Consider the following 22,168-nt stretch of genomic DNA (forward strand, 5'->3'; position numbering starts at 1 on the left):
TGCTCGTGTCCTTCTGTTCTACTGTGATTGTTAAACTACCCCCGTGTTGTATTGTGTACTGTACTGTTTATGAGCGCAAACCCCTCAGTGCTGTTTCTTCCCATCAACGCCAACACTTGGTGAGCATATACAATTGTACACTATGTAAAGTACTGTACTGCTGTACTGTATCATTACTGTATTGTTTTGATATGTTTAGTTTTCATCTCTTACTCATGGTAGTGTCTTTAGGATAGAGGGTCAAGATGGATTGAATCACAATATCCGGCTTAAAGCCGAACGTTGAACCAGATATGCAATATCCAGCGATTCACAATATTCGGCATAGGGCTTGGTTGAATTACAACGGATAAGCGAGAGTTTACTGTATCAACGTACTCAGCATTAATAATATACAAACTGATACAAGGTAACCATATCTTGAAGTAAATCACTAAGGAAAAGGTGCTAGGGAGATTCCTTAAGTGACAAGAATACAGATTTAAGAATCCTAGGCACATATTCTTGTCAGTTTAGGAGGTTTTGCAGCACCTCTTCTTAAGCTATGTATTTTGCAAGCTGCATCTTATTTTTATCCTCTGTGCTACTTATATCTTTTTCTATATGGCCATGGACTGCAATAATAACATACAAGAATATATTAATGTTCCAAACACAGAAGTATACTGGAAAGGCAGAGATGACAGGAAGCCATCATAACAAAAGAAAATACACCCCTTAGTCTCAGGTCTCTAAGCGCAAAGAGAGTAACATGAGACTAGCTGTTACCATTTTACCAACTCACAATGCAGGCACCTACAGTAATTTGATAGGAACTTCTTATAATGGTGTCAACAGGTGGGTTGGCGGGGAGCTTAGGCCCTTCCACATAAAATGAACCAACTCAAACCTTACTGAATTAGGGCATCTGGCTAAATAATAAATTAAATAAAAATTTTCCAATGTAAAGAGTTACATACACTCATCAGTAACACCTTTACTTCATGGATGCTGTCCTAAATTGACCAAAGTGGTCCAAAGAAAGTATGAATCAAATCAGAAAAGCATCCTCAGACTGAAAGGACTAATACTGGATACACTTCCCCCTCCTTTTAATTTACTGCATACACTTTTCTACAATTTATTATACATTTATAGTAACAGACAAAAAAAAAAAGGCAGCAAAAAAAAGGAATTAATGCATTACAAACACACAGTAGCCTACGGTATAAACACAGGTTTGTTACAATTTGCTCATTCAACATTACCAAACTCAAAACCTCCTCAATCACATTACTTCAATTATTATTATACCAGGTACAAAAATGCAAATTCAGCATGATACTAAAATAAATTACAGTGTGACAGTACAAAAGGAATGTACATAACTACTTAATTGACGCAGTAATTTATTCTTGCCACTACCACCTTTACTCAAACTTTTATTACAGTTAGGAAGGGACAGGCCTCTCACACTGAAGGGGTTTATTAAGGCTGTATGTAACCTCTCCAGTCTGAAAAGTCTATCCTAAAAAATAATAATAATAATAATAATAAATAACAAAAATAAATGGCATCTGAAAAAAAATGAACCATCAGGAGACTACAGGAAAAAAAGTAAAGGATATCCACAGCCATAAAGATCAATAAAGGCATTCTTATTATAATATGACAGCAAAATAAGAAGGAGTTCTTTGATAAAAATAAACGTGTATGGTAATATGCTGGATAAAAGAAAACATATCTGTTCAGCAGTGTGAAATCATAGTTGCCAAAATTTCAGATATTAGAGAATTATATATGTTTTAGTGATGGAGAATGTTTTAGTGATTATACTGTATATGTTTTATTAATGGAGAGAGATGCCTTCATGCAGAGGTTATGGATATGACCCTCATCTCCCCTCCCAAGCCACTAAAAGAAGGACAACTGCCTGTACATGGTCAACCAGTAGTCCACCAGGTTCACAACAAAAAGTTTCAGTCCAATCTGAACCATCATGTCTAAAGAGGTTCAGAGTCAGGCTGGAAGAGTTATATCCCCTATGCAACACAATCCTGGAGCAAGTAACCATCAATATATCTATGTAGGGCAGATGGGGTGGCCACAGACAAATTACATACATATCACCCTGTTCTTTGCTATCAGGGTGCCCTCCCTTAATCTCACCGGCCTCATTTATATACCTCTCTACCCCAAACTCTCTCTTCATTACAAGTCTTCTAGTATTCTGTTGTAGATGATGCCAGATGACTGCTAGCGGGTTATAGGAGGCTGTGAGTATAAATACAGTACTGTCATCATAAACCCACATACGGTTAGATCAACTCTTGCATTCTATTCCAGCTGATTTCAGACAATTAATATTCACCTGAGACTGAATCATAGTCACCTGTGGGTTAATACAGCCAATATTACCCTTCTCAAGGTTGGGGCGACTCTAGTACACCAACCACTAGATGATTTTGTTTAGCTGGGAATGGGTGATGGGTGCCCGAGAGTGTTTCGTAAACCTCCCATGTGTTGAAGAGGGATGCCTTCATGTGGTGGCACTGATATGACTAGGTGGTGGAGCTGCCCAGTTGTACAAACATCCCTCAAATCTTGCCCTATCTCCCAAAAGCAGTTGGTGGACCGGGAGAAGCATAAATTTGATTTGCTGTCCACCAGGATCGTATTGTGATGAGCCGGGGGTTGTAACTACTACTACTACTATTCTACTACTAATACTGTGTCTACCAGTATACTACCCCCACCATCACTCCTCCTCCTACTTCAACAACAACTACTATTACTACTACTTTTACAATACTATAAGCATACCTCTCTCTCACACCCTCCGTCTCCTAGTCCCACCTACATGATGGAATACATTTGATCCTGCATTGGGGGCATTATTTTCAAAGCATTTTTCCATTTCTTTGTTGTCATTACTATCCTCCTTGTCCCTGGTAACCTCGGCATTTTCTTTGAACCAATCTTCGCGGGGTTTGTTGACTTCGCAGTGGGCAATCAAGTCGTCCCCACCAATTATACGGGGAAGCAGGACCACCTCACCATGGCTCTGAGGGGAAAATAACAAGACAGGCAAGATTTTATAGATGATGATGATGATCGTGATGATGATGATGATAATGATGATGACGATACTTTACCAATGATATATGACAGGCAAATCACTTCACAAAGACTGAGGAGGGGTAGGGAGGGGGTGAAGAAACTGTAGCTTCAGGAGGAGGGAGAGAGAGAGAGAGAGAGAGAGAAACTTATCATTTACACTGCTTGTGTATAGAATAAATTATCACATCCCTACCAATACCAAGTTTGTCTGAAGTACCGTATTAAGTGGTCAACAATTTCAACCATCCCTCAGATGCAAACCCTTAATGGAACACGTACAAATGGACCGCCAGACCTCACTAGACCTCCAGGCTTTTATTTAGAGATCCAACTGTTACAGATTTTTTTATGAATGGAGGACACCTGTGTGTGTGTGTGTGTGTGTGTGTGTGTGTGTGTGTGTGTGTTTCCTTCTTCTGTTCATCATTAAAAAAAAAAAAAAAAAAATCATTTAGGGATAGCACTATATCAAGTGAGTGGATGGTGTGTACCCCCACCAACCACAAAGGGTACATATATACATTACAGAAAACCAGAACACATTTACCTTTCTAAATCGCTTGTAATTAATGAGGCCAGTTGAGTCGAGTGTGGAGGTGGTGGTGGAAGGCGAGGGTGGAAGTGGTATGGAGTGGACCAGGGACCTCACTTCCACCACCACCAGGGACTTCTCCAGTTTGCCACCCAGCTCATCCACACCATCATCCACCACCCTGCTGTTCTTCGCTGCCTCTGCTCTGTTGTTATTCTTCTCTTGCTCACTGGGAGACCTTTTAACATTGCCCGATGTCTTCTGTCGAGGAGGATGTGTTAAACTTTGTGAACCTTAGCCTGACAAGTATTTTTTCCTTTTGCAGCTTACTTCCCACGGCTCAACAGTAGGATAAGGCAATACTATAGCTCTACATCCTTTCTACACACTTCTTTGTGACTAGCAACATATTCTAGTGTTAATCTCCAGTTGCAGCTCAGCATTCAAGATAGAGACTGCAATTTTCGGTAAAGTTACTGCAGACAATGTAGTAAGAGTGTGATGGTATGGAGTATATGCCTTAAAAAATATAACTATATAATCATCAATCCCTTATATCAGTGGGATGATGTATACATAGACAGAGATGGATAGAAGACAGACACAGATAGATGGATAGATAGATAGACATAAACTAACAAAAAGAAAGACAGATACAGTAAACAATTTTCACATATTTAAACAGCTGCTGAATTACTCTACGGTAACACCACTTACAAGTCATCATCATCGTTTTCCTCACTTCCCTTCCTCCTCATCATCACCATTATCCTCATCTTCATCCCCAGCATCATTCTCCTCATTCTCATCTTTCTCCTCATCATCATCATAATCATCAACACCATCATCTTAACTCTATCACCAGTATTGCTAAATGAGTTGAGGAGATACAGACACAGGAAAACACAAGAGTTATAAGATGTCAAAGTATAAACCCAACCCACCTTAGATATAAAGCCTTCATAAGCATCATCATCATCATCCTGCTGAGTAATGCTGCTGCTGAAGTTGTTGACTGACTGTGTTGTGATGTCAGCAGTGTTTTCCCTAGCTGACTCACCATCCTCAGAACCACTCTTCTTGATGATAATGCCCTGATCAGCAGCCTCCTTAGAACTGCTCTTCTTGATTTCAATACCCCGCTCAGCAACACCACCCTGCTGACCGTTGCTGACTGACTGACTGGGTGGTTCATCAGTAGTGGTGTTAAGTTCTGTCCTCCTGCACTTGGCTGCCACAGCGGCAAAAGGTTGAGCTACTGTATTTCGATCAGGGGCAGTCGGTTCAGCTGCAGTCTGGAACAGGATGAAGAAAATATGCCATAGCAGAACTGGATGATGATCATCATCATCATCATCATCATCCAGATCTCTTTTTCCCACCTAAGGATAGATGGGATGTGGCAGGGTTGAGAAAGAATGACAAAACCTGACAGGATAAACTAGCCAAAAAATCTACCTAGCAAAATGGGCCACTTTTTGTTGGCTTCTCCTTCTATCAGCTTTTTATTTTACTCTGAATGCTGTGTAAAAACAATTAGATAAACAAGCTGTATGCTCACACCTGAAAGATCCCACCACCATCCTATAAAACTGTGTGATCTGAGGAAGACTGAAATACAAGTGACAACCTTGTGGTGGAGGTAGTAACACAGTTCACTGACCCAGTGCAATACAAAACATATTCAGCCGACACTCACCTCAGCTGCCAATCTTCTCTTGGAGCTCTTGGCTGGATGAGTAAACAAATCCTTCATCTCCTGCCTCACATTGCCGTCCATTCCATTCATCGGCAGGTCTCTGGTGCTCCCTGATTTGCCCTCGATATCAGCTCGGTTAGTGGGCCTCTCATTTAAAGCTTCCTCTGATTGTCTTGCTCTCTTCCCCCCACCCATCCAACCAACATCTGCACCTGAGAAATCTTCACTTCTTGTCCTTTTCTCTGCATTACTTGTACCTTTCTCCTCTCCTTCAGATCTCCTATTCCCCATCTTCCCACCCTGCAACCTGTTCTCCTTATCCAAATCTCCTTCAACTACATTATCATCATGTCTCCCAGTTCTCTTTTCCCTTCTCATTAATATACCCTCCTCATCTAATATTCCATCAGCTTCCCTATCCTCAAGTCCCCTGCTTCTCTTTCCTCTTAAAGTCTCCTCTCCTCTAGTTGTCCTCTCTCCCAATCTCCGCTTCCCTTGTTGGAAATCTATCTCATCCAGTATATTCTCCTCCACAACCTCCTCTTTGACTGGAACATAGGGTTGGGTCGCCTCCTCCTCATTCCGTAAAGTTGTTTCCTCATGGTGTCGCAAAGTCTCTGCTTTCAGACTTGGCAAGGTGAAAGGAACCATGGGGATTGTGCGTTCCACCGATGGAACATTGATGACGGTGGTATCTGCCAGAGTACAGTCAGTCGTCAATTAATGCTTTCAGCCTGAGGATGCCCTTCTATATAAATTTTGATATTTCTTGACAAAATCTTCTGCACAGGAGAAACTTTACAAACTGAAGGGGTTACATGCTGTCTTAACAAACCTCTTTGAATAAAAACAACACAAGAGGCCTTGCTACACTGGATCAAACTGTCTGGCATCAGCAAAATAAAACTAAAAAGGATGTCACCTGGAATCAGAAGGTTCAAGTGAAGAGTCTGTGCTGGTGAAATGCAATCTTAAGTCAAAGAACTTTGTAAGGCAAGCTTCTGAGTCATGATTATGGATGCTACAAGCACAAAATATACCATACTTACTTAAAACCAACCTTAAAGTGAATCATGAGCTACTTTCAATGAAAAACTAGTGTTACCATACTTCATCGACAACACAATAATGTTGCAGTTGCACCAGTCTCATCTAAATGTGAACTCCATGGACTGCAAGCTGAAGCTACCATTCCCCTGCAGTTTATTATCCTCCTTCTGAAGGATAAGAGCATTTGTACAATCTGGTTACATTGTGTCACTGTGTATGGCATTCCTCTCCAGCACTAGCATAATAATGAAACAGCTCTAAACCTGAACCAGCTACCTGTACTCAATGCTGTTTTGTTTTCACTGCCAATGGTAACACTCTCTACATCCTCTCTCTGGGTGCTGGTGTGTTGGGGGGCAAACTTGGATTCAGGCAGATCAAAGTCTTTCACATCACCCTGCATTATGTAAAAATGGAAACAAATCAATAGAAGAGATTTTAAAAATCAGTCCTTTTAAATACTTGTATTTCAAATATTCCACATCTTTCACTTCAGAGAAAAGGAGAAAAATGGAAACAGGAAAATAAGGACAATTTTAAAATATGAGTGCAAAAAATAATTCCAAGTCTTCCATTTCAGACTGGAAAATGGAGAGAAGTTAGCAACAAGGGTTTAAATAATCTATAACTTTGGAAGAGTTTTAGTATCTGTATTTCTTTTGCCTAGCGAAGTTCTTCATAACTCTAAGCCTTATCTAGGTGCTAGGGTTGATTTCTGTATGCTTGGTGGTACTATAAGAAAGTCAAATGATAAAAAAGTCATTATCATAATCTTAACCTTATTCCCACCACAATAATAAAAGACATTACAAAAATACTTCAGAATTAAAGCTTAACAGTTACTATATCAAATAATCATTATTGAGGGTAAAGGCGTATACTTGGTGCAATAATTAAATGATCGCCCTGAATCAGTTGGATCTATCAATTATATTAAGTAGGATACATGTACAGTAATGTAAAAGTCCTCAACTTATGTAATTAATTGGTTCCTGCAGCTCTTATGTATGATGAATTTTTACTTAAGTCCATCACACTTACTCTTTCTCTCTCCTCTCTCCATTCTCTAAATGATGTCCATCATTGTTTCCATCATTACAGTGTGTCATTTGTTGCTGCTGCTCTCACCAACACCACTACTCTTCAGCTTTTGAGACACGTTGAGGGCCAAAATAAAGAAAAACACAACCGTGTACCTCCTGTGACTGCAGTAACATGTGTACTGGCAAAACAAACAGAGAGGCAAGAAGCAAAGCCATCTGATGCCTGACTAACAAAGTAGGACTTGGCACGCATTTTAAATACAGGTAGAATAGGTATGGAGGAAAATGATAACGATGATGGAGAAAGTCCTCACCGTATATTGCTGATATGGTCCAAAATATCACCATTTTTTCCATCCAACTGGTACTATTGCATAAACAGCGGGAAAGTGGTAAATCAACTCAGCAGTCTTGGTTCCTTCACTGCAGCTTGGTGCAAATTTTCAGCCTTTTGCAGCTAATTTCATATAGCTCCATGGTAGGAAAGACTTTACTATGGCTCTATATCCTTAACATAACACTTCTCTGTGACTAGCACCACATTTTAGTGTCAATCTATCATTACAACAAAGCATTCAATATGGAAAGATGGTACCTTATTTTCTGGTAAAGTTGGAGTAAACAGAGTATAGAAATGGAACTTTAATAAATAAAATAAATAAATGAATATAAAGCAAATATATAAGGAAAACTTACTGTATACAGGAGTAAATCTTAGAAAATGAGTGAGGGTGACATTATTTTAAATCTGATCAGGATATGTATGTATAGAGATAAGTAACAAACACCTGCATCCATGCCAACTTAATAACACCCAACTAACCTCATCCTTCAATGTGAGGTTGTTGCCCTTAGCCAGGGGCCTGTTAGAACGCTTTACCACTGCGTTGTTGGACTCCACACTGTCTCCTGCCGACCTGGAAGTAAATAAGCAGTTTTGATATTTTCACTAAGGAACTATATAAATATTCTTTTTCTCATAATACTGTGAAATAGAGGGGGGGGGGGAGGAAGCTGTGAATACATTAATCCATTTCCATAAATTTAAAAAAGTATATGGGGTAGCAACTCCTCTGACTTTTTTTTTTTGCTCATATAGTGTAGTACTGCCTAAATTCATGCAATCCACAAACTATACTCAGACAACTGGACCCATTTAGGAACTAACTAAGGATACCACATAAAATAAAACTGTGTGGCAATAGCCCCACCAATCCATCATCTAATTCCGTGCTGCCCCATCAGTCAAGTGTGGACCCAGGGCTAATCTTAATCAGTCTAGACATTTAGGACAGGGGGAGAGTGTTGAAGAAAGTTATATGGTTAATTTAATGGCCTAATGGAATACTGCCAACTTGGGTGGACTTCTTGTGGCCCCAGGCTCATCTGAAAGGGAAAGGTGAGAGACATTTATATAACCAGGCAGTGAAAACACCCAGTTACAGTATATTGGTGTCACTACATGAAGGCATCCCTCTCCAGAGCCTGGGTGGATAAAAACTATCAAAGAAAAAGGGCAGCTACCACACACTTGCCTTTTTCTCTTGTTGGTGGCCATTTGCTTTTCATGTGACTGTATCTGTGTGACTTGCGTGGTACTCCCAGATGTTGACAGGGATGTTGCAGTGGCAGAGGACGCTGGTGGGGAAGACGACGTAGGGGTAGGAGGAGGCAGTGCAGCATTCCGAGGTGAAGGGGAGGGTCGGGAAGCTGTTGACTGCCCTGTCTCCGGCACCTCACGCGTTCCAGTCAACAGCTCAGCAGGGGAGTTTACATCCTGCGTCTCTGTGGCATAAATTTTCAGACTCTGGGGGGAAGAAAAAAGATGCATATGATGACAAACAAGAAAATATAATTGTGTGGCCTAGGAAAAATGTCCATCCCACCAGTGGCACAGACAGAATTTCATGATCAGAGACTCAGTAACACAGATTTTTCAGACAAATGGAAAGAGAAAGGCATATGAGGAGACTTGGAAAAAACTATAGCCAACTGATTCCTTCCCCAACATGTGTCCTGGACAAAGGTATTGTATGACACAGAATTCCATGGCCTACATCTAAATGGCATATATTTTGAGACTCAGATAAGAAAAGGCACATCCTGGGGGGGGGGGGAAGGATTTCATTCTTACAGGGTCACTCTGTTTCACCAGATGGCTCATTGCCAAGATGCAGAGTCTCCTGCAACATTCTGGTCAAGGCTCCTAACCCTGTCACACATCTCAGGGGCCCATCCCAAATTTCTTTGCTCTACACAGTTCCCTACAAGGGACAGCCTTGCAGGGACAGCTGCTTGCCTGTGGTTGATGGGTCTGCTTGATCAGACAGACTGGGATAGCACAACAACAACACACAGGTGTCATGCTTTACACATTCAGGGCTGTACAGTGCTTCACTCAGTTACTCCCACACATTCTCTTCACATGTCATAACCATCTTGGCCTACCTGTCTACATCACTCACCACCCCACCTGCCTCACTTCCTCACCACCCCACCTGCCTCACTTCCTCACCACCCCACCTGCCTCACCTCCATCTGCTGTGATGAGGATGAGTTGGATCGTTTGAGAATGCTGGCCATCCTAAAGGCAGGGTTGCAGCAGCCACTGGTTTGTACGAAGAGGATGGAGAGCCCAATGTCTGACTCGGGGATGGATGCAAGATTGTTTTCCTCGAGTAATTCTGTTGATGCACATTCCGTGAGATCAAAGAGCCATCAACATCGGCATCATCATGGCTATAACCACCACCACCACCACCACCACCACCATCATCATCAATATAATTACTGTACCTGAAATCATCATCCCACCACCATCACCACAATCATCAACATCAATCATTATCATCAACCCAACCTCTTCTCCCATCAAATGATGGGGTGAGGTAGGGTCCATAAGCAAGGAAAAAACATGATAGATGGGCCCAAGACCAAAAGGGGAGACTGAGTTCAGAATATGAATGGATGGTGACAAAAACAGTAGTTGTGGCGAGGGAAAATGACAAAGATCTAAGATGCTGAAAAGGACAACTCAAGTGCACACTGGACTAATACATAGGATAATGATGACAAAATCTAAACTAGCATGTAGTGCGACATGAACCCAGTGAGCTGCAGGCTGAGGGTACCCTCCTCCTGCAGCCCACCATCCTCTATCAATCTACCTATCTATTGCCAGACGCCTTAATCCTGTAAGGGGTGGCCACAAACAAATCGCCTCCATGTCACCCTGTCCCCCGCCATTTCACTGCGTTGCTCCCAGCTCACACCCCACTCTCTCATATACCTCTCCACTCCATCCCTCTATCTCATCCTTGGGCTCCCCCTCCCTTTCCCCCCTCCACCTCACTCCTATACACTCTCCTCATCAGTCTCTCACTCTCCATCCTCTCCACATGACCATCCTCCTGTTGGGGAATAAAGAAGGAACTGGGAGACATTTGCAAACTGGGCTGTGGGGGTGTCCAATTATATAGGTGTCAACAAATGAAGGCGTCTCTCTCCAACATTTACAATATGCAGTGGATGAATACGAGATGATGGTAACGGTAATGATCTCAGCGTTGTATGACTAATGAACTATTCTCTGTTCACTTCAACTTGCTGTAAACCTGCCACCTCTCCATCGTGAATGCTGTGCTGTAACAAGAGATTAGCACTGGAATATGGTCATGAAAAGTGTTAGGGAAAGGATGCAGTACCACAGTAGTCTCTTATTCAGCCACTGAGCTGCAGGAAATAGACAATAAATAGACAAATATCTCCAGCAAGTCAAAGTGAAAGTACTACAATGATAATACTGATCTCTATAAAATCAAAGTACAGTAAATTAACTATACCAATGACCTACACAACAATATGAATCAAAGGCATACATACTAGAGGCAGCAACGAAGAGAGGACTTGAAGGCTGCTTGTCTGGAGGAGGCTGTATGAGTATATGGGTTGGTGGGGAACCAGACAGGTGGTGACAGTTGGATTTGGACAGCTCTTCCACTTTCCCACCTGTAATGACAATATATCATGACCACTGCTCCCACCAGCACCACCACCATGACCTCTGAATGGACTGCGGGAGCATGTAAACAACATGAAGAAAGAATGTACAAAAGAAAGAGAACTATCAACATAATTCCCAACGTAATGCTTTGGGCAGCATGAAGAGCCGCCATCAGGAGAGCAAGGCCGACACGTGCAATTACAATGGAGCCTAAGGGAAAAAAAAAAAAAAAAAAAATGAATGGATCAGTCTTTCAAAAACCATTCATGTCCCTGGAATCAAAGTTCCACCTCAAAAACACTAACCACATGCACATATTTTAGGAGGCATTTCCATTTGCTGATGAAGTTTATATTACCAGGGTATCAAAAATAAAAAATAAAAAAAAAGTCATGTGATCCTCCATACATAATTCATTCAACTAACTCATCTGTCAGTTCCATAGCCTGTGTAACTACATCTTGTTTTCTCACACAAACATTTACCATATTCATTCACATTCTTCTTGGCCTATTACACTTCCTCCAAGATTCAAACTCACTAAATTACAGTCATCTATCTATCTATATACCTAGGCTGCTTCCCCCAAGGAAAGGGAGGTAGTCATACATTTAAAAAATAAATAAATAAATAAAAGCTGTTTTCTATGAGCTGGAAGCTAAACAAAGTGCTAAAATCTGCTAATTACTTCCCTCAATTGCTGGAAGCTGTTGGAAAAAAAAATATGAGTGATAATAAAGGATCTGTAACAGAATGAGTCTCAGCTTGGACTCTAACTTTATTTACTTGTGGATGCATGTTTCCTGCCCCAGGGAGAAGACTGAGTGGCTAGTTACCAAGTTTGTAGCCACACCTCATTCTTACAGTAGCTCTCAAGGGTCGATGGTAACTAGTTACTACCATCCCTAAACTACACTACACTATAACTGTCATTTTTCTGAAGACACTTTCTGATGCACTGAATACATGATACACTGATCCACTTAATACATACCACAACAATGATGCAGTGAATACATAACACTGATGCAGTGAATACATAACACTCTGATGCAATGAATACATGATGTTTGATGTTCCTTAACCCTAACACCTAAGGGGGTCTCCCAGTGATGGATAAGACTGCCCAGCATTGACCAAAGTACAATACATATGTCAACCTTTGGGGCTTATAGGTTACAATGAGACAGTTCCTTAAGCCTCAAACCTTGGGAGTTTCCTTGAGTAGTAAAATGTCCATAGTTAGCCAAAATACGACACAAAAGTCATTCCCTGTGGCTGAAGTATAAATATATTGGTCCTGTACTTATTTTACCACAACCTTTATTATACCCTATGGTGTCTAACTTTCACTATACTGTACTTTAATGTTTATGTGATACTGCATTAGTGCACTAGGCAATATGTGGGGCTGTATTCTGGTAGGCTTATGAGGCTTTCCTGCAATTCCTTCTCAGTAATTTAACTTTAATACTGCTCCTCAGTATTCTTATTCATGGCTTTCTAATATCAACACATTTTTCAGAATCACACACAACAGAATATTAACATGCCATAAACAGAAATAAACTGATAAAGAAGAGGTACCAGAAAGCTTCCAAACGTAATTACAATATAGGCCATGAACCCATACAAAGGTACTGACCTGCAAGGATGACTGCCGGTCCCATTCGCTTCAACTGTTTGGTGGAGTGGAAGAGGAATGTTTTGCCCGACAGCACCTTACTTCTCCTCTCATCTGGAGCAAAGGATGCCTGTGCTCCTTTGATGCCCTCCTCCTGTTGGTATGGTTATAATCATCACTTTACCATAATAATCAACATCTTCCTCTCTCTCATCATTAGCATTACTATCACACTCATCACTTTATTTCCCATTTCAAAACACTAACGTTCACACATCACTGACACTGCAATTTTCTCATGTTTCACTTTTATCTCAATATCCATGAAAGAGCCACCTCCTGGTTACATTATCCTTACACATCTCTCACTCTATCAGCTGCTCCTCTTCCTCTGCTTTCGTTCTCTCTAGTATACATTTGTGCTCTTTTCTTTCTCACCACATGGTTTGCCCCTTCCAATAAAGCCCTCAATCTCTCTTTCTAAAACTTTCTCAGGATCTGTATCTATTTTCAGGAGATATCCAAGGCATCTTAGACCTGTAATCAATTAAGGGGGGTTTCTGACACTTTATCCTTAGTGATTTGCATTTTACAGCTCATTATTCCCTTGTATTATATATCTCTCATACTGACATAACTGCAGCAAGATAGAAGTTAAAGTACCAGATGTAGAAATAAACTGATCAGGAAGAAATAACATGATACCTCCTTGGCTGACAAGAATAACAACCTCAATGTATTCCTCTTCACTCAATCAACAATGCTATACTGTACTTTACTTCCACAACCCTTTCATCCATTTCAGATCCTTCTAAACTTATCTATTATTATTCAACCCACTTTCTTCCATGGCCTGCAGCCTCTGTTCAAAATTCAAAATGCTAACTTCATTCCACACATCCAAATAAAACCCTCCTTCAATAAATTTCTTGAAAATCACATCCTCAACTCAACACATCTCAAAATCAAATGAACTTATTCACACTTTTAAATCACATCCTCAACTCACCACACCTCTTCTAAATCAAATCCCAAATCAATGCACTTCTTTTACACTCTTGCTTTATCAAATCTTCCTTCAACCCTCACTCTTCCAAATAAAACAATTGATCAAAGCATTTCTTTCACACTTTTAAATCCATCCTTATTCAAATCACTCCTTCCATATTCTTTCAAACACTATGTCAATGCACTTCGAAAACAAACTCTGTCAACACACTTCTTTTACACTATCCTGTATCAAACTCTCTTTCAACATACTCCATCCACACTCTTCCTAACCAAAATGTAAGTCAATGCACTTCTTATACTCCTAATTCAAAATCTCTTTCAATCAAATGCTCCTTAACGCACCAGCAAGGGAGGCTGGAAATCTGCTGGCTTGGGGTGAGGTGTGCGTTTGACCACAGCATCAGCAAGGGTGGTGAGGTACTGTGGGGTCACTATCATTCGTCCTGATGCCAATGCATACACCACCTGTCAACAAATACAGTCATGTACATGTAGCATGGCAAAATGCAATATACATACCATCATCATCATCCATATCTCCTTTACCACCCTAAGGCAGGATGAGGTAGGGCCCAAAGAGCAAGAAAAAAATTAACAGAATAAGATACTGTACTAACTAAAATTTGCCCAAATGAACCACACTCCCTTCATTCACCATTCACACTCACGGTATGTCATAAATGTAAGGCCTCATATCCTCTACTGCCACTCTGGGTCTAATATATGTGAGACCACCATATACTACACTGTGATGCTTTCCATCACATTCTCACAACCCTATCCACTGCACTGGATAAAGAGGACTTGGCATACTGCAGTCTAGTCTAGTCTTCTCTCCTCCCCTCTCTCTCTTACCTTAACAGTGAGTGTGATGCCAGTCATGACAAGGTAGGAGCATGCTGGGTCCCACTCTGTCAGGCAGTGGCCACCCAGGGTAAGCAGTGCCTGGTTAATCATGGTCTTGTTCTCAGGAGGCACTGCCGATGTTGTCACTACCAGTCCACGATGTGCCAGCCTGTGGAGTAATACCCAGTTGACAACACCATCAGAAACTTTAATAACTGCCTGGGTAATGCCCAAACATCATCATCATCATCATCATCATCATAACCATCACCACACACACCCCTACCTCACTCCAGCACCTACAGTAACTACCACAGAGAACAAAAGCAAACACAAATACTGACCTGCTAGAATTAATGAGGATGCCTAAACAGACCAAGAACCCATTTTTATGTCCAATGGTGGAATGTTCCTGAATCTCACTGTCCCTCTATATACCATCTTTAATGAAGGTACTATCACAACCAAAATCTCTCTCTCTCACAAAACTATTCAGTCACAAACACTAACCTCCAAACATTGGCGAGCATGCCAAACCGGACCAGATCCCCATTTTTTAGTTCAACAGAAGAGCGTTCGGGAATCTTGCGGTCACTCTGGATGCCATCATTGACAAAGGTGCCATACTTGGCCCCCAGCTCAGTCAGTTTCACAGATGGCACTTGTGCGGGCTTTTTCTGCGGAGGTGCATACATTTACTGTATTAAACTTTTTACCTGAACCTGGCACTGGAGAGGGATGCCTTCATGTGGTGGCACTTGGCCAGGTGGCTCATTCACCTACTGATACACACATCCCTCAATTACTTCCCTATCCCCTGAAATCAAATTAAGTGAATCACAGAAAAACCATCGGGAAGAACAACTTTGAATGCAAAAATGAGTGAGAGTAGACTTACAAAACTATACCACTTAATCACTTACCAGATTGGCAACTAAATGTGTAAGTTGCAGTGAGGCATGTGAGCGGCTGATGGAACTGTCCCCAGCGAGAAGTATGTGGCCATCCCGTCGACTCACCAGCAGGTCATGCCCACATGGCAGATAGTGCACCACACCTGGAAACACAAGTCACTGGTTACTGTATGTGCATCATCATCATAAAATACTTTAGGTCAGTGAATGTGTGATGTGCAGTAAGTATTTAAATGAATGTGTCAAGCTCAAGTCACACCCACATGGCAGAAAATACACCATGGCAAAAAACACAACAGTACATTAGTTATGTGCATCATCATCAACACCAGAAACTATAGTTCAGTGAGTGTGTGTGATGTGCAGTGAGTAGGTGGGTGAACATGTGTGACTAATGGAGGTGTCCCCAGTGAGGTGTATATGGCCATCCTATTGATTCACTTTCAATGCTTGGCTGTAACAAGAGATTAACACTAGAATCTGGTACAAGCCATGATAAGTGCTACAGAAGGATGCAGGGCCAAAGGATCATCTGATTTTGTAAATGAGCTATGAGAAATGTTTTCCAAAGGAATTTTAAAAGTCAGCTTGATCTTTTTTTTTTCTTTTTTTTTAATAATATAATCTACACCAAAAACTCTTTTTTTTTACTTTCCATGGATGCTGCTTTACTGACAGTGCTGCAGTAGTCTACCATCACCCAGGCTACCATAAGCTGAATTTATGTTAATCAAGAAGTCAGTTCATCATTTTATTGTATCAGTACAAAAAAAATCCAAATTTCAAAAGCTTTCTGAGTCTGAACACTTCAAATTTTGGGAACTGAAATGTACTGATTGAAAATCTATCTGCTTCAACCAGTAGTATACTCAGATTTCCAAAAATGACTGACCAAGGTGGAGTTAAACACAAGGAAGTGAAGCTTGGACCTTGTTGGAGGGACTCAAGTCAAGAGTGAGAGCAGTGGAAATGAGTGTTTTGAGAGAAGCATATGGAGAGAGAGACTGATAAATGGGGAAGTGAAGGAGCATTGTGGTTTAGATTTGGATGTGAGAGAAAACTTTAGGAGAAATACACTGAGGTGGTTTGGCCATATAGAGAGCAAGAGACTGACATGGAGGGTGTATGTGAGTTAGGTGGAAGAGGGGAGAGGGAAGGGGAGGCCAAGGATAAGATGGAGGGATGGTGTGGAAAGGTATATGAGAGAGGGGGATGTGAGCTGGGAGCAGGGCAGTGAAATGGCAGGGGACAGGGCAACATGGAGGTGATTTGTTTGTGGCAACCCCTTACAGGATTAAGGCATCTGGAAATAAATAGATAGACAGATAGTTGTACAAGCAAAGTGAGCCTAACTGGACCTAACCCAACCATGAAAGCAACATTCAGCAGTCATAACTTTGGTATATTAACTTCTGTGTAGTATATTATGCAGAATTTGGGTTTCATAAATGAAGTAGGCTATGATGAAACTTAACCCTTCCCAAATACTTCTCTATATTTGTTAGTGGATGCTCTCCTACTGGCAGATTTTTGGATATTGCTCAGTACCCATATACTTGTGAAACTTAGTAGTAGTTGCAACCCAGACTCATCTGAGTGTGAGCCCAGAGGACTGCAGGCCAAAGTTCTCACTTATGCAGTCCCCCATCCTCCTTTCAGAGGACTGGGAGGCAAGAGATGTGCGTTTGTAACACGATGCAGTTCCATCACCCGATAATACTGATGTCACCAAGTGATGGCTCCAGGAAGGTCATGAGATGAGGAATGATGTTACTATATTTATCCCATTCTGATAAGTTGCTCAGAATTACTTAATGATTTTGTGCCTTACAGTATAACTTAATCTGTGCTGCTACAGTCTCAAATACACTAAAAATAAATAACGTAAATAACAAGGTGGTTAAGGTGCAAAATAAAGCCTCATAAGCAGAAAGCGAGGGAAAACATCAAGTGGAATGAAGCTCTTCCCGTCAATTCTTCTCCTTTATAGCCTGACAAGGCTATTAGTACCCACGAAAAGTTATATAATAATATCACAAGTGCTTCCAACTAATTATACTCATCAATACATACCAGGAGACGCCTCGTTGCCTTCTAAGACCCACATTATTATTTACTTCTCCCCGCCACCACCGCCATGAGATCAGCTGATGACTTGATGCTCTTGATCATCTCGCTCTCCGTACGATTATGAATTTTTGGCGCCCACGCTCTTGTTGGCGCATTTATTAGCACTGTACCTTTTACAACAAGAAATATTTCAATTCAAGTCGATTCTGTATTTGCTGAAGAAAATGTGTGGCAAGATCCACTACCTTTTGCTGTATAAGTAGGCTACTCTGTACACCTTTTCAGCATATATATTTCAGTTCAATTCAATCAGTATTTCTTATAAATTTTGTTCTTGCTATTTAGGGACGATTTAACTCAGCTAAGACTAGACTTCAAGAACAGGAGGGGTTGGTTAATCATAGATACTTCATTAACCCCCTCAAAGCGATATCGTGTTTTTTTTTCTTTTTTCTTCTTGCTGTTTGCAGGCACTTATATTCAGCTTAGGAGAACCCTCGAGCAGTGAAGGAGAATGCCTCACCCACAGTGTAAAGACTCAACTGTGGCCCCACCCTTCTTTTTCTGTCTTTCTTCCGTTCTGCTTCACCTCGATTACTCATATTCACTGATCCTCTCTACCACAGTGTATAGAGTATCTACACTGTGCTCTCTACTAACTGTGGGCAAGACCCACCACCCTCTTTTGTTGTATTTGCACTCAGTACCTTTTACAGCAATAATTATTTCAACTCAGTTCAGTTCCAGCCATGTTCTTGGCATCAGTTCTAGCCATGTTCTTGACCTGTGACATACAGTTTTTCTTTTACTACATCATAAGAGTACAAACTCATCTACATTTTGGCCAAGGCTTGCTAACTGTATATTTAGCACTAGTCTGATTGTAGTCTATCCTATCAAGTCTACATAGCAAACATATTCTTCAACTGTCTATCATACTCATGTTATACCAGTGTCATACAAGCATCCGTTAACGTGGTTACTATACTCACTTCACTTTACCTTGGCCTACATATACATTTTCTCCCATTTTGACTGCAAAACTATAACAAGAGATTAACAGTAGGATATGATGCTGGTTGCGAAGATGTGCAATGAAAAGGATAGCTACTGTCATATTCTGCCTTTATCCGAGCTACTGAAGATGTCCATCAAGTGACTTATACCATCATCATCAATCCCATTTTGCCCCATTTAAATAGGAGTGTAGGGGTCCAAGGCTAAGCTACTCAGTCCCGACATTTATGGCAACGGTGACCAGTTCTCCTGCTCTGAGTGGCATTATGTGAGCAACAAATCTCAACCAACCCTCAGACAGAACCCATACCAGCTCCACTCAGCTGGAACGCCTTAACCCACTAAACCACCAGGCGTGTTTTGGTTATATGGTTACCACTCAGCATCGTAAGTGGTTTCCCGAGATACAGGAAACCATTTGGCTTGTCACTCAATGTAAAGTCACCTGGAAAGAGAGAGAGAGAGAGAGGGGGGGGGAACAAAAAAATATACAGTATATAAATAAACTGCTGAATGATTACCTTTCCATTCAGCTTACTGTTTCAGAAACGGGGGGGTCCCTCGTCCCCCTCTCCTTGTCTGCACCCATTTACTGTAAAGGTGTACTATATAACACTCGTTAGTTTTTGACATCCCACAATTTGATTAGGTAGGGTGTATTTTGCAAGAGAAGAAAATAAACACACTAGGGAATGTATAGGCTTTATTTCCGTCAGTAGAAGGTGGAAATAAGTTACAAGATATCAAAATAAAAGAAAACTGAAGCACAGTAATGCTTGGGATAACACGGTGGGACGAAGACACTGAAATACATGCTAAGACCTATATTTGGTTGTCGTTGTTGGTTAGCCCTGGTCTGTCGCCGAGAAAACCCGTCGACCACAGGTAAGCTTCCGTGGGGCCATTCTACAGGTCCAGTACAGGCCTTACGACAATGAGATACAGGGAAATATGAAAAGGTTTGGTTCCTGGGTGGATGCCGCAGTTTCCTCACCCACGATACACATCACCACCACGAGTAGGCTCCTCATCAGCACTGGCCTACATCTGGTAACGTGAATAAAGAGCATGTCAACAGTGTACAACAAAACACGAACAAAAACAAACACGAATAAAGAATAAGAAAATGAACGAAATTATAATGATGAGCGAGGAGATAAAGATGATTTATTTAGTTGCCAGAGAGAGGGAAGGAATACTGATGAGTAGAAGAGGAAAAAGATACGTGTGATGTCCCTCCTACCCCTGCCCTAGCCCCTATCTTCGACCCTACCCCTAAAATTGTCCCTAGGTTTGCCCCTGTCCCTGGCCTTACCCCTGTTCCTGTTCTTGCCGCTGTCCCAAGTTTTGTCCTTGTTCCTAGATTTGTCCCTACCCCTGTCCCTGTCCTTAAATTCGTCCCTGTCCCAATTCCAAGATTTGTATTAGCCGTTGCTGGAGACTTAAAGGTGCTGGAAACCCTTGGTGTGGCCTGCAGGGAACTAGAAACCCTTTTTGTAGACTGAGATAGACTGGAAACCTTTTGTGTGGATTGGAATGGACTGGAAATCTTCTGTATAGGCTGAAGTTGATTGGAGAATACTTGAGCAGACTGGAAGGTATTAGAGGTTGTCTGTGTGGACTGGAAAGGACTGGAAACTCTTTGTGTAGATTGAAGTGCATTTGGAGAGGACTTGAAGCTACTGGAAGTTCTCTGTGTAGACCGTAAGGTATTGGAAGCTCTTTGTGTAGACTGGAAAGGACTGGAAATCCCTTGTGTGGACTGGGACGGACTGGAAACCCTTTGTGTGGACTGGGAACTACTGGAAACCCTTTGTGTGGACTGGAATGTATTTGGCGACGATTGGAAGGAGCTGGCTGTCCTAACGGGGGACCGGATGGAGTTGGGAGTTTGCAACTGGGTCGAAGTGGTGGTAAGTGACTGGAAAGTACTGGAACCCCTGGAGGGCGCCTGGAAGGAGCTCGAGGAACGAGGAAGTGCCTGGAAAGAACTGGATGGTCTGGATGTTGACTCTAGAGAGCTCTGAAGTCTTCGAGAGGACTGAGAAAGACTGGAAGACTTTTGCAATGATGGTTGAGAATTTTGTGATTTCTGAGACGACTGAGAGAAGCTACTGGGTCGAACAAAGGAAATGGGGCTTGTTAACTGGGATGAACTGGGTCTTACTGACTGGGAGAAACTGTTGGACCCTGTTGACTGGGAGGAACTGGGGAGCTGCAACTGGAACGAAGGTTTAGAGAGTGATTGGAAGGAAGTTAGTGATGACTGTGAGGATCCTGAAGAAGCTGGTGACCTGATCGAACTGGAACCTGGAGTGGCTGACTGGAAGGGTCTTGGGGTAACTGGACGTGACTGGAATGAGGACTGGCTGGAACGCTGTCGCCCCCTGGAAGTCACTGAAAAGAAGGAGCCACCGGGTTTTGCTGCGGATGAGGACGTGGTTTGACCTGACGTAGAGTGAACCGTATTCGTCTGTCCTGTACCTGAATGTTTATTGATGGAAGAAACTCGGCCCACACTAGAGGATTGCCCTATACTGGAAAACTGCGCTGAATTAGAAGCCTGGCCTGTAAAAGATTGCCCTGAACTCTGACTAGTGGATGATGAACGGACTGGAGTGGAAGTTTGGCCTACAGAGGAAAATCGACCTGCAGAGGTTTGTACCAGTGAAGAAGGACGAAATGAACTGGAAGCCTGGCCTATGGAGGAAAATCGACTTGGAGAACTTTGGCTTGCAATGGAAGGACGGATTGTATTGGATGTTTGGTCTGTGGAGGAAAATCGACTCACAGAATTTTTATTTGAAGTAGAAAAACTGCTTGGAATGGAAGTCTGGCCTAAAGAGGACAATCTACTGGCAGAATTTTGAGTTGAAGTAGAAGAACGGATTGAGTTTGAAGTTTGACTTGTGGAAGAAAAACGACCTATAGAATTTTGATTTGTAGTAGAAGAACGGACTGGACTGAGGCTCTGTCCCAGGGAAGAAGATTGCCTAAAGGAGTTTTGGCCTGGAGATGAAGATCGAACTGAGCTAGACGTCTGGCCTAAAGAGGAAATTCGGTTAGCAGTATTTTGGCTTGTAGATGAAGAACGAATTGAATTGGAAGTTTGACCTGCAGAGGAAAATCGGCTTGCAGTAGAAGAACGTACTGGATTAGAAGTTTTGGATACAGAGGAAAACTGGTTGGCAGAATTTCGACTTGGAGTGAAAGTTTGACCTACAGAACTAAATCGGTGAGCACTAGTTTGGGCTGCAGCT

At 41.7% G+C, this 22,168-nt stretch overlaps 2 protein-coding genes across 2 annotated transcripts in view; both read right to left on the reverse strand.

The window, feature by feature from the left end:
* Window positions 1-2,746: 2,746 nt before the first annotated feature.
* On the reverse strand, window positions 2,747-17,998 carry nbs (nibrin). Its single transcript, XM_080270609.1, has 15 exons — window positions 17,895-17,998; window positions 15,831-15,964; window positions 15,418-15,584; window positions 14,917-15,076; window positions 14,404-14,526; window positions 13,072-13,204; window positions 11,306-11,431; window positions 9,956-10,107; window positions 8,959-9,230; window positions 8,247-8,340; window positions 6,657-6,777; window positions 5,331-6,025; window positions 4,576-4,926; window positions 3,647-3,892; window positions 2,747-3,043 (listed from the first exon to the last, which is right to left on the reverse strand). The coding sequence occupies exons 1-15, from the start codon at window positions 17,926-17,928 to the stop codon at window positions 2,810-2,812; spliced, it is 3,042 nt and encodes a 1,013-aa protein (XP_080126735.1). The 5' UTR covers window positions 17,929-17,998; the 3' UTR covers window positions 2,747-2,809.
* Window positions 17,999-18,618: 620 nt separating this feature from the next.
* The window catches only part of LOC145397539 (uncharacterized), a 4,202-nt gene continuing 652 nt past the window's right edge, over window positions 18,619-22,168 (reverse strand). Inside the window, exons 3-4 of the mRNA XM_080270610.1 lie at window positions 21,076-21,305; window positions 18,619-18,675 (exon numbers count right to left, since the gene is read on the reverse strand). Of these exons, the coding sequence (XP_080126736.1) occupies window positions 18,619-18,675; window positions 21,076-21,305 (287 nt within the window). The remainder of the gene's footprint in view (window positions 18,676-21,075; window positions 21,306-22,168) is intronic.

Source organism: Coenobita brevimanus, chromosome 41, assembly GCF_032717465.1.
Source record: "Coenobita brevimanus isolate Jiangsu-jjx chromosome 41, ASM3271746v2, whole genome shotgun sequence".
NCBI lineage: Eukaryota > Metazoa > Arthropoda > Malacostraca > Decapoda > Coenobitidae > Coenobita > Coenobita brevimanus.